We start from the raw sequence: 16,642 nt of genomic DNA, 5'->3' as shown, positions 1-16,642 counted from the left end.
TTCACTCAGTTTGGCATTGTGCACCAGTTTACTTACTTTTTCTTTTTTTAATCTATGGATGCTGACAAACATGAGGCATGAGATCAGAGACAGAGTAGAACGGGACAGTAGCTGGGCATGTTATTTAGCAAGGCTAAAAGAAAACATGGGGAACCTAATTTATATTTCGCTGTGTAGTGTGATGTTTCTCTTTTGAATATTCGGCTTGGATTTGTGCCCCAGTTTAAAATCCACCGTAATGATCTGCTTCACATCCTGGTTGTTTACTATTATTTTTGACCGATCAGTGAGGACAAACGATCACTAGTAGGACCAGCATGATGGTAGCATAACAACATAGCAGCTTAGCCTTTCGACAAACCAATCAACATGTCACACACACGGACTATTGAGTGACATCCCACGCTCCCACAGTGCTGCACCACCTGATTTGGTCTGAATGTGCCCTGATTGTTACCTGTTGATAGCATGCTTATGCAACACCTCCTCAACAAGAAGCACAGCTGTTTTAGCTGTACTACTTGTCACTGTTTTAAGCTAATAGAGATCCAACATCAAACCAGCGGCCGGCACTCATTCATGCAGATGTCCTCATTTCTGGTGCTGCATATTGAATAGTACACCCAAGATGGCCAAATAGTACACAGCCACTGCCATCAGAGAGTTTATGAGCACACTACTCACTAACAATTATTCACAGTCAACATCTAATATATTACTGCACCCAGTGCGATTTTATATATAGAGGAACTATGGTGTAATGACACCAAAGATTCATTTTCTTGTCCTAACTAGCTGATAACCTGTGGTAGATATAAGTTTTGGGGATGGGCTCCAGTTGCTGGTTCCATTCCTGGTCTCTCTCCTAATAACTACACATGTCCAACTCAGTCCAATCACTTTCTGAATTATTTTAGTTTTTCTATTAGCTTATTAGTAGAATTGTCACATCACTGATAAAAACTTTGTGATGAAAAAGTGTATGACAGATGTATTGAAGGTAACGCAACTTAAAACTATTGGCAGACCATTGTTTAGCTACCGTAGAAGCTACTGGAATCTACCCAGCAGCACTAAAGTATTTGAAGATTAATCTTTTGATTCTTTGATTCTTTTTTATTCTTGAGTATGAAGTTACAGTTAATTTCACTACTTGAACTTGTTGATTGCTAATCATAAGTTTCTATAATAATAATTTTGACGGACAAGAAATTGTATCCAGTAGTAGAAATAACAGGTTTCATGAGTGGTGCTACTAGATATCCGACTCCAAATTAGCTTCAGTTCTATCACTTGTTCAGTTTGCACCGTTTTAAGAAATACAACTCTATAACCTTGACAGATGGTGACTTTCATTTCCCTCTAAATTCTATTTCATAAAAGACAAACAATGGTCTCAGAGGCCAGAATAACTTTATTAAATGAATTATTTATGTTTAAGAGAGGTAGTTTCCATCTTCAACATTTTCCATTTTTCTTTATCTAAACTTTCCTTCCTTGGTTACTTATGATCAAATTCTACAGGTGGCATCCAAAGAAAATGGTTCCAAATCATATTGTCATGTCCCTTCAACATCGCCATCAATTATGATTTGTGACGGTTTGGTTTTCTTTCTTTTTTTTGTTTCTTCCTTTTTTCTCCATCTACAGAGACGTCTGAGGAACCATTAGTTGATCTTTCTGATGTTCTGAACACTGATGCAGACATCTTGGGAATGCTCGGAAAGCCAAGCGGTGACTCTGGTGCGTCATATTATCTCACAGGCAGTCACAGTGGCAACAGTTTATAAAAAGTCACCTAGCTGTGGATTTACAAAATCGTATTCCTCGCGGTTATGAGATTTCCTCAGACAGCAAGTTTATTTTGCTTTCACCACTTAATGATTTTTTTAATGTCACATTCTTTAACAATACTTTATGTTCACCTTTGGTTTTATCTTTTGTTTGCATTGTCTGAAGCGTGTTGTGCTTGTTCTGTCTTCACTATTTTTTCACTCATTTTATCTGGTTTTGGGTTCTTGTAGGTCTTGATTTTTGCCCCTTCCAGGTTGACAGCTCACCTCCTCCTTTTGGTAAGGGTGCTATGGCCTACTAATCCCTTGCTTTTGTGCATTCTTCTTCTCTTGCAGTGTGTGTCTCTATTTGATTGTGCATGTATAAAAGCTGCTTTCATACCTGGCTTTTCTCAACCATTCAGATGTTTTAACATTCATAGACTGCTTAGTGCTTACTTAACCCGGTGCACAGTATTCACTCAAATGCCTAAGGTCTGTCAGTCTTTGTCTGTGAACCTCCTCAACCCTTTCAAAGTGGTGACATTTTTTTATAGATCAATACGGACAAAGTCGTAGCTGCTCAATTGAAGATGTGTTTATGATGGCAAACAAACAAACCAGCAAGGGCATCCTGGCATAAAAAAAAACAAAACTGTGATGAATCAAGCAGCTTAGAGAAAAAGAGGCCTTGGTGAATGTCCTTCCACTTTTCTCAGACATCAAAGTCTGGATGACAAAATGAACTGCAGTAGCTGTTCTTTCTTTGTAAGAACTACTTGGCTCATCTTAAGTGCCCTATGGGCTGATTATAATTATGTTCCAATACTGACTATCAATAAGGTTGCAACCATCCGTATGTTGGTAGAAGGTTTTGTGTTGGAGAGAGTATAGAAGTTATAGACAAGAGTAGGAAACCAGCTCTGTGTTACAAGTTTGAGAAATTCCAGTGTAACTTTGATTCAATCTGCAAGCAGTGCATTAACCCAGACAATTTGTATGCGTTTTTTCATGGATAAGCTCAGTATTTTAAAAAACTGATGAAGGCTGCACAGCTTTAAAGAAATGAATAGGCTTTTAGTACAAAAGACCAATGTAAGAAATATTTTCCTACTCAAACATTGAAATGTTTGTGTACCTTTACTGAGAATTAGTTTGACCTCTCTGTCTCTTCACAGTTCCAAAAACACTCTTTTTAAACAACACAGGAACCCCAAGGAGCTGTAATCATGTGTTTTGATTGCATTCCACAGGCTGTTAAGACAATAAATATGTTCTCACTTCAAGTCTATATTAATGATCACGTTCTGGTCAGTTTTTTTGTTGTTGTTGTTGCTTTTGTCTGTGTGCGTGTGCATGTGTGCGTGTTATGATTTGTTTTTGTATGTCTGTGTGTGTTTCCACAGCTGGTCTGGACATCGGGCCCCTGACAGACAGTTCCCCAGTGGCGCCCCAGTCTCAGGCTGGCCGAAGGACACCTCGAACCCTCCCAGAGGAACCCCTGGACGGTATTCTCAGCCCAGAGCTAGACAAGATGGTCACTGATGGTCAGTGTGGGAGACAAATGTCCAGACACTGGTTCAAACTGTTATTTTAAAACTTTATGTAAGATGAATAATGTTTTGTTTTCTCTAATTCTTTTGTTTCAGAATCAATTCTCAGCAAACTCTACAAAATTCCAGGTTTGTAATTTCATCCATTCTTGCAAAACTGTAAGGGTTGAATCATCATTGTTATAAGCCTCTGTGTTTTAAGTCCAGACATGGTTGGCAGTTGCCCTTTCTCAAATGTAGCACACAACTGGAGAATTTCTGTGTCGGATGCAGTTTTGGCTGCTGAAAATGCTCGATTTTTTTATAGGCAGTAGGCAGGCCATGTCACAAAAATTTCACTGCACTCATAAACAACAGCTTCTTGTCATTCCTTGAATTTGTGCGACAATTCTTTACTGCAAGTACAAGTACCTGAATCTCTGCATCTCTCCAGTAAGTGGACATTTTTGAAGTCCATGTCTTCTCCTTTCTTCTTCTTTGTAATTTTCAAGTTTCATGATAATCGCATTATATTAACCTTAGAAATATCATCAACATGCCAACACGCTTGTTGTGAATTTTCGAGACAAATGATCCGCTATTCACACATCATTTCATGGAGGTGAATGTCTGTTTAGTGTCCTGTCAAACTGATTAGGACATTTGCATTGTTACAAACAGCTGCTATGGGTAATGTTTAGAATAGTTCAGGGTTGCAGTGCATTGGTAAAAGGGTTTCAACACTGAATAAAGTGACTCTAATCTCGCAGCGATGATACAGCACTTAACTCTGTATCAACTTAAGGTGTCTTAAAGGCAAGAAAATCCCATATTTGCTTATCTCTTATAAAAAATACTATAAAGATATTACTGAACTGCACAGTTTCTCTCTTTTTGGAAAGTCTTTGTTGATTTAGATCAGTTCTTTTCGGCAATATTTTGTTATGGATCATACTTTACTGTTCATTGTGAACAGCATCAGCAGATCTGTAGCACACGATAGGAATGAATTCTGACATTGCAGTTTAATACTCCTGTTCATTTTTGCCTTGAATGGGTATTTTTTATATATATATATATATATATATATATATATATATATATATATATATATATATATATATATATATATATATATATATATATATACTCAAATGTGCAACACTGTACTGTTATACTCTGTTACAGAGCTGGAGGGCAAAGATGTGGAGGATCTCTTCACTGCAGTCCTGAGCCCCAGCACAAGCCAACCACCTCCACCACAGGTGCCTCACCCCCAGGGTCCAGGGCCCCTCCCTGCCACACCTGGCACTAGTATGCCTCACCCAAACGCAGGTACATCATCAAGCACCTTGTCATTGTTTGAGTTGGCATTTGACACTGTTGTTTTTGAAAATGTATGCATCTAATTCACCTCTTCAAACATGTATGTAGGGAATCCCATGTTTCCAAGGATGCCAATGATCAATGGTATGATGGGACCAAACCAACGTTTTCCTACAAATCCAGGAGCAGGGCCCTGCATCCCCGAAAATTTCCCTCCCCTTAACCGTATGCCTTTCACTGACAATCCAAGGTAATGTACTGCATCTGTCCTTGAAATTATTCAGTATTCTCACAAGTTTTTTTTTCTTTTTTCCCCAGCAGATTAGAATATTTAATGTTGGCTGCTCTATATGAAAAATGTTAAAATATAACTTTTGTCATAACTTTGCAATATATAAACTTGACTTGTTTAAAGATAAGCTGATTTCCTTTTGTTACTCTAGGGACAGAAAGTTTAATCAGATGCCTCGGGAGGCAGTTGGTCCATGGCCCACCCCTGCCCATGGCCCTGGCCCTACACCTCCTGGATCCCTGCCTGAGGGGGAGACTGAAGCCATGTCAAATGCCCAAAGGAGTACACTCAAGTGGGAGAAGGAGGAGACACTTGGAGAACTAGCCACTGTAGCGCCTGTCTTGTATACCAATGTCAATTTCCCCAATCTCAAAGAAGAATACCCAGGTTTGTATATGGCTCTGAAGCTTTAATATATATTTTTCCTATTTTCCCATTTTTCTTTTGTCATCAGTCCAATTCCTATTAATGCCTTAGTATTTGTTTGAGTTTACTCACTGTACTGTGTCAGTCAAATAGTACAAAAATACCTTGTAAGCACTGTGAGGCTGTTGGCATGACAACCTCTCTTCTTATTCTTTCAACAGACTGGTCTACAAGAGTAAAGCAAATTGCAAAACTGTGGAGGAAAGCTAGTTCACAAGACAGGGCCCCATATGTGGTAAGATAACTCAATCTGTTAAATTTGCCTTTTTTTTCTTTTACTATATCAAAGCCTAAACACTTTGAACCACGCCAGATATCAAACTGTCACTACTAGTTGCACTGACATATTAGTATGCAGAAGGCAGACTCCTTTATCGCATCTGGCCTCTTGCCTCTTGCCAATGCAATTTGAAATCCGGCCATTCACAGATGAACTAATTAACATAGGAAGCCCTGTTCAGTGTTAGAACTCACTATGGTCTCAGTGATTAAATTCACTAGAAATAATTTTATCTGGCAGAGGCTAGTTTTAAAGACCTAGTTTTGGTTAAAAAATTTACCCAGTATGAGAGATTTAAAGGATAATTTGTCACTGATTACATGGTGACAATTAACTTTCATGGCCTTCTCTTTTGTTAGCCCACTAACGGATAAAGCGTTCTTTCTCTACAACCAAGGACCCACTATGCAAAACAAAAAATAATTTTATTTTGCTAAGACAAGTTCAGAAATCGAGCAGCATGGAGGACCTATCTCTTGAACATTTTCAATTAATTTTTCAATTTTAGTTGAAAATTGATTGAAATAAGTGTTCTATTTGATTATCAAAATCAAAAGTGGGATTGGCGATATCCCATATTTGTTTCTCTCTCCCATCATGAGCTAGTCCTGTATGCACCCGCTGTGTGTTAACCAATGAAACAAACAACAGTTGCACAATGTAGGCTGCTACAGATGTGCTGCAAAAACGTTACAAAAAATATGGTTGACACATGCACTTTGTATCTTTTAGCCTCCTTTTTTAAAAAGCATTAGGAAGGATAAAAGAAAAAAGGGTTAGGGTCATTCATATTTGTGTATTTGCCTTTCACTACTGACCCCATATATCATAGTGAGATACTAAAACAATGTTATAAAAGATAATTTTACACACAACAGTTGTTGTTGTTATATGAGTGAAAAGTGTCTGATTTTTCTTTCCAATTGTGGTTGATTTGCTGTTTAGCAAAAGGCAAGAGATAACCGAGCAGCCCTGCGCATCAACAAAGTCCAGATGTCGAATGAGACGGTGAAGAGGCACCACCCACAGCAACAGCCCCCTGAGGTGTTTGATCCCAACATACCACTAGACACAGAACTGCTGTTTAAAGACCCTTTGAAACCAAAAGAGTCAGAGCATGAACAAGAGTGGAAGTTTAGACAGGTAAGAGTGTATGCAATGAAGTCAGCGAATGCAGCGGCAGGTCCACTTAATATTAAGACAGCTAAGAAGTGGTGGTTTAGTAAAGCTCCCTAAACAACTGCACTGTCCTCCACATTAACCCTGATGACATTGGTGGTTAGTAGGTCCAGTTCATTTTTGGCATGAGACTGATAATTTGCTGCATCCCTTTTGATGTCTAATCCCACTTTTCACTGTGCCCTTCCAACAGCAAATGAGGCAGAAAAGCAAACAGCAAGCCAAAATCGAAGCCACTCAGAAATTGGAGCAAGTAAAGAATGAACAACTCCAGCAACAACAACAGCAACAGCAAGGCAACCAGTCAGAAGGTGATGGGAATAACAGTGGCAACCAGAGCCCAGCCTCCCAGCCCAGCAATGGTAGCATGTCCCCCATGCAGCAGCTCAACTCTAAAGAAGGCTTTGCAAGGCCCCAGCTACCGGGGACGCCCACTTCATGCCCTCCAGAGGATGTCTTCCTACGACCCCCTCCTCCCCCTCCATCTGGGCTTTCCTCCCAGCCTCAATCCCCACAGGTATTCTCACCAGGTTCCTCTGGCTCCAGACCCTCTTCTCCATGGGACCCATATGCCAAGATGGTCGGGACCCCAAGACCGCCAAACCTTGGGCCAAATGCATGTCGCAGAATGCCTGTGGAATCTGGAAAATCCCCCACCTCCTTGATGGAGCAGCAGGACAGAGGGAGGCCATCACCTGCTCATGAATCTTTTGGCTCCCCAACATCTATGAGCAATGATCCTTACGCCAAACCTCCTGACACCCCAAGGCCAACTGGGGATATGGACCCTTTCCTGAAACCCATGGGTCCCCCCAGGGCTAGTCAGGTTGCTCAGGGAAGGCCCCCAATGGGCTCTCCAGGCAGAGACCCTTACTCAAGGCCCATGATAAGAAATGAGGCCTATCAGCGCATGGCCCAGAACAGAATGATCTTGTCTGACCCTTACTCGAGACCTTTACTAGCACCAATCCCTGGCAGTAATGAGTCCGGCTCAGTCCCTCTGTTCAAAACACCTATGCCCCCTCCTCAGGCTCAGGATCCCTTCAACCGACCAGGCCCACACACTACTGACAGGTTCTCCCAAAATCACCAGAATGACCCGTATGCTCAGCCTCCGCATACCCCAAGACCATCTGGGAATGACACCTTCACCAGTCCTCCTAGAATGGGCCAGCAGCATCACCCTCAGGCGCACTCATTTGCCCAGCCAGGACCAATGAATCAGATGTCTAGAAATCCTTATGCTCATGCACCTTCCACTCCAAGGCCTGATCACTTCACATATGACCCCTTTGCCCAGCCCTCTCAGCCTACAGGTAACCAACGATCCATCAACGAACCCGGTCCTCAACAGCGGCCATTTTTTGAGCCATATGCCCGACCTCCTGGCACCCCTCGTCCGCATGACAACTATGGTCAGCCTTCAAACCCAAGCCCATCATCAGACCCTTACTCACAGCCTCCTTCTACTCCTCGCCCCAGTGGGATGAACCAGTTCCCTCATCAGTCACACCCTGGACAGAGGATGTCACCCTCCCACTCAGTGGACCCTTATGCTCAGCCACCAGGTACTCCACGGCCCTCTGCAGGAGAGAGGTTTTCCAAGTCACCAGGTAGCCAGAGGGGGCCAATGGAGCCATTTACTAGTACACCTGGAACATCGAGGCCAGGTAGTAGTGACATGTTTTCCCAGCCCGGGGCGCCCAGACAAATGCTTAATGACCCCTACGCCCAGCCTCCGGGGACCCCACGGCCTGGTGCTGATGGGCTTAACAGACAAGGGCCAAGGCTAGGACCAATGGGAAGCCAGGATCCTTTCTCCCCGCCTCAAGCCAGGCTTCAAGAGCCCTTCCCTCATCCAAGTTCACAAACACCAAAACACCCTAGTGTTTCAGATGATGGATTTGCTCAGTCTCCCTCCAGAAGGCCCGGTCAAACACCTGGACATGACCCATTTGAACAAGCCCCCATGACCCCTCGTCCACAGTCAACAGAGAAAATGGAAATGAGAGATCAGTCAGGCATGGTTAACAGCGGAACTGTCTCTCAAGACCAAGGCCAACTGTCTAACCCACACATGCCTGGTGCTTCCTCTGAGGCCCAGGGTGTTGCTCTCGCTGAGAGTGAGGAAAGACTTAGACAGGTACACGAATATAGCTGTTTTATTCTAAATCTCATCATTCATACATTACTATTGCAATCTAATTTCGCACAAGTGTTTCTTTTGATCTAAGAAAATGATTTTACTTACGATTGTTTTAATAGGATTTCTTGTTTTCAAGATCCTGGGTAGTACTTTTAAGTTTGGCCACCATTGATACCAGTTTATGATAACTTACTCACAGGGTCAGTTATTATAATCTTGAAAGACATGAGAGATAGATTTGGTAAAAAAAAAAAAAGTATAATTACCCTGACTTTGAACCTTTACCAGACAAACTTGTCCAGATGATCTAAAAAAACAAACATAACACTGATTTCGCCAGCATATAACATGGACATAAACACAAAAAGATACAAAATAAAATACAATGAACAGTATAAAAAACAAAGGGGAATGATGGCTAAATTACAAAAAAAAAAATAGTTTTCCATTTACATAGATGGAGACCTTGTTTCCATACAGCCAATCAAATCTTTGCATTAAGCTGTAACACCACCTTTCTACCACTGTCACAGCCAATCAACAATATGCTTTAAACAACAACCACACCACAAAAGTTCCCTTCCTATCTAACTTTCAAATATGAACACACTTTTGTCTTACACCTCAGCTTGTTGAAAGAGCCACTAAACACACATTCACAGGGACAAATACCCTACTAACCTTAGTTTGCATGCGAGATGGGTAATTAGCTGATCAGCTAATCAGAACATGCCTGCAAATGTCACTTTGGTCCATTTAGATGCCTGTGTGGTCCCTACTCTTCAATAGTGACAACACACTCTTGTGCCGTCTCAAGCCCAGTCTGCCAGCAGCTCTCAATCAAACACAGACACTGACATGGCCCCCTGGCCAGCTGAAACAGAAAGAGCATTTCTAATCTAGACCCTTTCTCCCCTCTTAATAGTATAAAAATATAAACAACATATTGGAAAAACATGTTCACATTATTTCTGGCTTATAACTGATTTCAGTTTGATCTCAATAAATTCTCTCTATCTCTATATATCTCTCTATATATATGTGCTTATTTTGACTAAATGTTATTGTATTTTTGTGTTTCTACTGTATGAGAAAATTTGGGGTACAGGAACAAAAAGAATTGAAAGTATGCAGTGGAAGTCAGTGGAAAATATACTTGCTGTGGAGTTTAAGTATGCCAAAATGAACTGGAAATCTCTCTTAACAGCTAAAAATACAGTATTATTGTGGCCTAGTGAAGTTGTGTCTGAAAAGGCTTAAATATATGTATGTTTGTTGTGTGTTGCAGCGACAACGAATTAGAGAACTAATCCTGAAACAACAGCAACAGAGGAGTGCTATTCGACAGGAGAGGGGGCCTCAGGAGGCTGCTGGCAACATAACCCCAGGAACACCACGCCCCTGGCCCCAGGAGGGCCTTGGGCAGCAGGGGGAAATGTTTAACCGCCCGCCTCCACCTTATCCAGGACAAGGACCCATGAGAGCACCAATGAGGTTTCCTGGACCTTTTCCAGGCGATCAGCGTGCCCCTTTCCCTAATGAGGGACAAATTCCCCGGGGCCTACATCCTGGAGATCCTAATTTGAGACATCAGGGACCAAGGTTGGTGTGATATTTTAATTACACCTTTGTGTTGCTGATATTCTGTGATTGACAGCACAACACTAGGAATTCCCTTTCGCTCTTATTTATAAATGTTTCATCCTGTTTTAGGTTTGCATTTCCACCTGGGGCACTAGGACCTCACGGACCCCAGGAGTTCTTTCCACGGGGGCAACACCCAATGCAGGATGTACCTCCTCAAATGAGACGATCCATGTCTGCTGAAATGGCAAAGACTATGGGGGGCAACCCAATGGGGCTGCCCCAACACTTCCCACCACGTGGTATGCCAGTGCAGCAGCACAACATAATGGGCCAGCCCTTTATTGAGCTGCGACACAGAGCAGTAGAAAACAGGCCACGTTTGCCATTTCTCCCAGGTGCCATGCAAGGAAATATGGACCCTAACTTGCAGGGTCAAAGGCTACCAGGCTTTCAAGGAGATCCCAGGTTCCATTTAAATCAGGGGCTCAGGATGGCAGACCCCATGTCCAGCCAGACTGGCCAAGTACAGCTATCTGCCAGCATGGACAATCTTCATCATCAAGCCCAAATGTCTGGAAACAGCGCACTCAAACAATCTCCTTTGATGAGATCTATGAGCCAGCCTGCTTCAAGTGTAACCCAGAACATGGAAGCATCTATGATCCTGACTGCACCCCCTGCTGGGCATACTGAGACAGGTTCAGTGGCAAGCAGTGAAGCTGTGGAGGAGAAACTGGATGCAGAAGAATCGGCAGTCAAAGATCTGGAGGACGTGGAGGTGAAAGACTTGGTAGACGCAGACTTGGAAAACTTAAATTTGGATCCTGATGATGGCAAAGACCTAGATCTTGAGACAAATGACCTACACCTTGATGACTTCCTAACTTCTGGTAAATTTGACATCATTGCCTATACAGACCCTGACCTAGATGACATCAAGAAAGATATGTTTAATGAGGAACTGGATCTCAGTGATCCCATGGATGACCATCCTGACACCGCAGACATCAACAAAAATCCGAACACAGAAGCTGAGGCACCATCCAGTTCAATGACTGATCTGGCAAAGCCAGAGGCCTCAGGTGGACTGTCTTCAGCTGAAGTCAAGCTGGAAGCCCCTGGGAGTCAGGACGCTGCTTCTTTGGCACCTGGACAGGAAATTAAAACAGAGGTCAAAGACTGTCAGAAACCTCCTGAGGTGGTAGACCAGCAAGCTGCTGGAAACACCTTAACCTCAAACCAGCAGGGAGCACTCTCTGACTCCACCCCAGTGCTGTCTAGTTTACTCGTTAAGCAGCAGCCGGAAGAGCAGTCATTAAATCCAATTGTTGAATCTGTCAATCAGGGAGGTAACCTCATGCCCCAGCAGAACCAAGTCACTGACACTCAGCATACCCCTGGGCTTCCCATGACTCAAACAATACCTGATGCCACCACTGCAGGAGAGGCTTCCCTGGCTGGCTTTGGGGCAGACCACCAGTTGGGGCTATCCTCTGGAGTGGACCAGAGTGGTCTGACCCAGGCCCAACAGAACGCAGTGAACCAGGCGTTGGCTCAGCACGGCCAGCATCGTCCTCTTCTTCTGGAAGAGCAGCCACTCTTATTGCAGGACCTCCTAGATCAGGAAAGGCAGGAGCAACAGCAGCAGAGGCAGATGCAAGCCATGATACGACAGCGCTCCAGCGACTCCTTCTTCCCTAATATTGGTAAATTGTTTTGGCCACAATTTCTACTCTTTAGTATATGATAATGTTTGAGATACCAGACTTTTTTGATGGTTTCTAATTGAGTTCTGTGTGCATTATTTTTCATTCTCAGATTTTGATGCCATCACTGACCCCATCATGAAAGCCAAAATGGTTGCGCTGAAAGGCATCAACAAAGTCATGGTTCAGAACAACATGGGAATGACCCCAATGGTCATGAACAGGTGAAAAATCAATTTTGTTGTTGTTTGAATACATTTTTAGGCTTGCGTACAAAATGTAATAATGGTTTTTGCAGTGTATGTATTCGTTTTACCATGACTGATTACATGACTAAACGGTGCATTGCCATGGTATTGCTGTTTTGTAGATTTCCTCCTGGTCCTGGTCCTGGTCCCAGTCCCGGTCCCGGTCCTAGTCCTGGTACTGGTCCTGGTCCTGTTCCTGGTCCTGGTCCTGTTGCTGTTGCTGTTCCTGTTCCTGTTCCTGTTCCTATACAACCTTGTCCTGAAAGTGCTCCGCTTCCTCCACAAGTTGTTGGACAGGTAATTTAATTGTTAAACTGCTTAGATGTTATTTGAAACTATATGATAAAAATAACTAGGTTGCATTATAATTACTTACTTGTCAACCTTGCTTTCAGGATGGCAAACTGACACAAGTCGCAAGACCAAATCCTCCAAACTTTGGCCCTGGATTTGTCAGTAAGTTCTAAAAAAGAAATGTATATGCATCTTCAACTTTTTGGTTTGAAGGTCTGTCAGACCTAGAAATGTTAAGATATTTGTGTTTTCATGCTGTCAAGATTGCTAACAAAAGATCCTCTTTCTTCTTTCAGACAATGCTCAGAGGGCTCAGTATGAGGAGTGGCTCCAGGAGACTCAGCAACTACTTCAAATGCAGCAGAAGTTTCTGGAAGAGAAGATTGGAGCTCACAGGAAGTCTAAGAAAGCCCTGTCTGCCAAACAGAGAACAGCTAAGAAGGCAGGGAGAGAGTTCCCCGAGGAGGACGCTGAGCAGCTCAAACATGTCACGGAGCAGCAGGGTGTAGTGCAGAAACAACTGGAGCAGGTAAATGTTCGGCCTGACAAGCTCTGCTACTTAATTCTGTCTTAGCCCTTCTCTGCACACTGATTTCCATAAGCATGCCCTTTTATTGGTCCAGTTAGCAGATTTTGGAACATATTAAGGCCAGTTTAGGGTGCTGAAATTAATAAAAACTTGATCAGCATTTACCAAAAAGATTACCAAATTTCCTAACAGCAAGTGTATTTGCAAATGCATAGTGGCAATGGTGTAAAGTTAAATTAGATATGATGAACACTTAAGAGATTTAGGAAATAACATACTTTAGTTTTTTTATCATTTTAATTACATTCAATTATTATTTACTCCTTAGAGTGACATCATTTTTTTATGGGCCGAAAAGGGCTGCCTTTTGCTTGTATTTTAACTTTATATCAGACATAATTACTATCAGATATTAATTGGGGCTGCACAAATAGTCAATATGTTGTCTGAATCGCATCAAGGTCATAAATGTGTGACAGGACAGCATAATAATTAAATATTGTCATTATGCAGAGATCTGTAAAAACTTGTTTATTATGTACATCAACAAATGTCACATCATCAGGATTTTTATTCCATGAAAATTAAAATTTATGATGGAAAACAAAAATTGCAAAATGATGCACTAGTATTAACTAATTAGGCTAATTGATCTAACAGTTAGTGTTGATTTACAGTAGTGTTATCATGATACTCGAACATCTAACTTGTATACAATACTTCCCTAACCCTAAAAATCTCCATATTCAATACCATTTCTGATGCCATGTGGAAAAATTGACACAACATTGAGGGGTTAAAATACGGGGTAAGAAATATTCTTATCTTGGCTACCTGCAGAGTACAGCAGAAAGACTGTATTTAAATATTACATTTTAAAAGAAATAATCAGACCTTTTAAAAATTATGTGTGTGTGCCATCTTTGCTGTCTGAGAGAAGAGCGAGTGAGATGGCACAGCTGGTAAAATTGGGTATTATATATTATATATTTTCATGAACACTAGGAGAGGTTTTACATTGAATGTATACATTTAGCCATTTTCTTACGATGAGAAATTATGAAGAATATCTGAACAAACTGAAAAAGTCAAAACAAACCGGCTTGTGTGTACACTGCACCTGTCAGCCTGGTTTGACTCCCTAAAGAAGCACCAGCTAAAAGTAAAAGAAAAAAAAGTGGCTTTAAAGTTAAATTCATTAGATCTTCAATTCTTTCAGTTACTGTTTGAAAGTAAAACAATTCATTTTCTCCCTTGGGTAAACCAGTGTCCTCATAATTTTGTCTTTGTAAATGTGATAAAACGACTTTCAGGCAACACATAACCTCTGTAATTCTCACAGAGATCCATTTCTTTTTTTTTAATTATTTTTTTTTTTTATGAATATGTCTTGCATTTTGTTTCAGATCCGCAAGCAGCAGAAGGAGCATGCTGAGCTTATCGAGGAGTACCGAGTGAAACAGCAACAAAACAACATGACACCCATAATGCCTGGCATGCACCCAATGCCAGGCCCTGCTGGCATGGTGCCCAGTGGACCACCAATGGGTCCAGGTGGGCCACCAATGGTCCAACCTCCTATGAACCCCATGATGCAGATGCCTATTCATCCCGGCCAGCCAAATGCTCCTCCGTGTATGCCCAACCCACCACCTGGCTGGCATCCTGGTGCTCCCATGCCCATGAGTGGACCAGGAATGCCACCTATGATGCCCCCGCAGGTACCTGTAGGAAATCAAGGCCAACCTCATCAGATGCCAATGGGTAACATACCTCAACACTCACAAATGCCCGTGGATCCGCAGGCACCACCAGCTCCACCAGGTGGTGTAAAACCCATGCAGGCAGGTGGTGTGAAGTTTGATGACAACAACCCATTCAGTGAAGGCTTCCAGGAGCGGGAGAGGAGGGAGAGGCTTCGGGAGCAACAGGAGAGACAGCGGGTGCAGCTCATGCAGGAGGTTGAACGACAGAGAGCCCTGAAACACCGTATGGAAATGGAGCAGCAAGGGATGATGGGGCCAGACGGGAACATGACTCCGCTCGCTCAGATGCCATTTTTCAACGCGGAGCTGCCGCAGGACTTCATGCAGCCTCAGAGGCCTCCTCTGCAACAACAGCAACAACTTGGACCAGTGTTCCCACAGCAGCAGGGCATGCAGCCTGGTATGGGCTCTCCACCGGGGACGTTCATGCAAGGTGAAAGGAGGGTCATGATGGGCAATGGAATGATGCCCCGTGACATGGTGCCCGGTTTTGGGCCAGACAATCTTCCCCTACAAGGCCATAACTTTCCCCAGGGTCCACCCCGACCTCGTCAGTTCAGTGGACCAGGAATGATGCTCCAAATGCCAGGTGAGGGTCCACCATTCGGAGGTGACGCAGCCACACCTCTACCGTCTAATTTTCCGGGCTCAGGTCAATCTTTAATCCAGCTCTACTCCAACATCATCCCAGACGAGAAAGGAAAAAAGAAGAGGAACCGCAAGAAGAAGAAAGATGACGATGCAGATTCAGTCAAGACTCCTTCAACTCCACACTCAGACCTTACAGCACCTCTCACACCATGTGTCTCTGACACCTCCTCAACTCCAACCAGAAACACCCATCTCTTTGGTGACCAGGACTTGTCAAGGTCCCCCTTACTGGGATCGTCCACCCCCAGTCACTCAGAGTTGGAGAGGCAACTTTCTGGAGGCCAATCTGGACAACCTGGTCTCTCATCAGACACAGCAAGAGCCCAGGCTCAGGAACATGACAGGATCCTGAACAACATAAAGCTGGAGCAGACTGATGTCAGCGAGTGTCATGGGCCACGAGAAGGGCACATTGGCTCTGATATGAGCTCTGTGAAGGAAGAGGGTAATAAAGGGAGCGTGTCTCCCTTCGCTGCAGGGCAAAGTCCAAACAAGGGGGAGGCTGGCAATGAACTACTGAAGCACCTTCTGAAGAACAAGAGCACACCTCCACCTGGATTTTCCCAGCAGAGGTCAGAGGAAAGTATGCGCTCAGAGGAGGAGGATCCCGCGGACTGCAAATCCTTGCTGAGGCAGTGCTCCATGGAGAGCAACGGGGTCAGTGTTTTTGTGTTAGTCACACAGTTGGAGCGCTGAGGGGCTGACCAACATAGTGAGTCATAGACAGGCTAAGTGATTCAGATGAGAGGCGTGTCATAGTTAAATTGGTATGAGTCACAGCTGTCAGTTTTCGAATCATGAGTCATAGTTGTGTGTTTGAAAACATCTAACAGGAAGCCATAATGCTGCTCAAGTAATTTGAAGTTAAATCATGCCTTTTTATGCAACAACATCTTTTCCTCATCTCC

At 43.0% G+C, this 16,642-nt stretch overlaps 1 protein-coding gene across 8 annotated transcripts in view; it reads left to right on the top strand.

Annotated features, from left to right (window-relative positions):
• kmt2cb (lysine (K)-specific methyltransferase 2Cb) overlaps window positions 1-16,642 on the top strand; it is a 70,770-nt gene that overhangs the window by 43,308 nt on the left and 10,820 nt on the right. For 4 of the 8 annotated variants that reach the window (XM_030401770.1, XM_030401771.1, XM_030401775.1 and 1 more), the window contains 17 exons: window positions 1,651-1,743; window positions 2,025-2,072; window positions 3,179-3,319; window positions 3,422-3,454; window positions 4,493-4,639; window positions 4,739-4,880; window positions 5,074-5,309; window positions 5,510-5,583; window positions 6,574-6,771; window positions 7,001-8,950; window positions 10,242-10,555; window positions 10,667-12,246; window positions 12,359-12,470; window positions 12,617-12,791; window positions 12,890-12,950; window positions 13,085-13,317; window positions 14,724-16,391. In XM_030401770.1, the coding sequence (XP_030257630.1) occupies window positions 1,651-1,743; window positions 2,025-2,072; window positions 3,179-3,319; window positions 3,422-3,454; window positions 4,493-4,639; window positions 4,739-4,880; window positions 5,074-5,309; window positions 5,510-5,583; window positions 6,574-6,771; window positions 7,001-8,950; window positions 10,242-10,555; window positions 10,667-12,246; window positions 12,359-12,470; window positions 12,617-12,791; window positions 12,890-12,950; window positions 13,085-13,317; window positions 14,724-16,391 (7,205 nt within the window). The remainder of the gene's footprint in view (window positions 1-1,650; window positions 1,744-2,024; window positions 2,073-3,178; window positions 3,320-3,421; window positions 3,455-4,492; window positions 4,640-4,738; window positions 4,881-5,073; window positions 5,310-5,509; window positions 5,584-6,573; window positions 6,772-7,000; window positions 8,951-10,241; window positions 10,556-10,666; window positions 12,247-12,358; window positions 12,471-12,616; window positions 12,792-12,889; window positions 12,951-13,084; window positions 13,318-14,723; window positions 16,392-16,642) is intronic. The other 4 variants (XM_030401774.1, XM_030401772.1, XM_030401773.1 and 1 more) reach the window with 4 other exon arrangements.

Source organism: Sparus aurata, chromosome 21 (assembly GCF_900880675.1).
Source record: "Sparus aurata chromosome 21, fSpaAur1.1, whole genome shotgun sequence".
Taxonomy (NCBI): Eukaryota; Metazoa; Chordata; class Actinopteri; order Spariformes; family Sparidae; genus Sparus; species Sparus aurata.
Note: the sequence above shows the minus strand (reverse complement) of the source record. Positions and strands in the feature narration are given on the sequence as shown.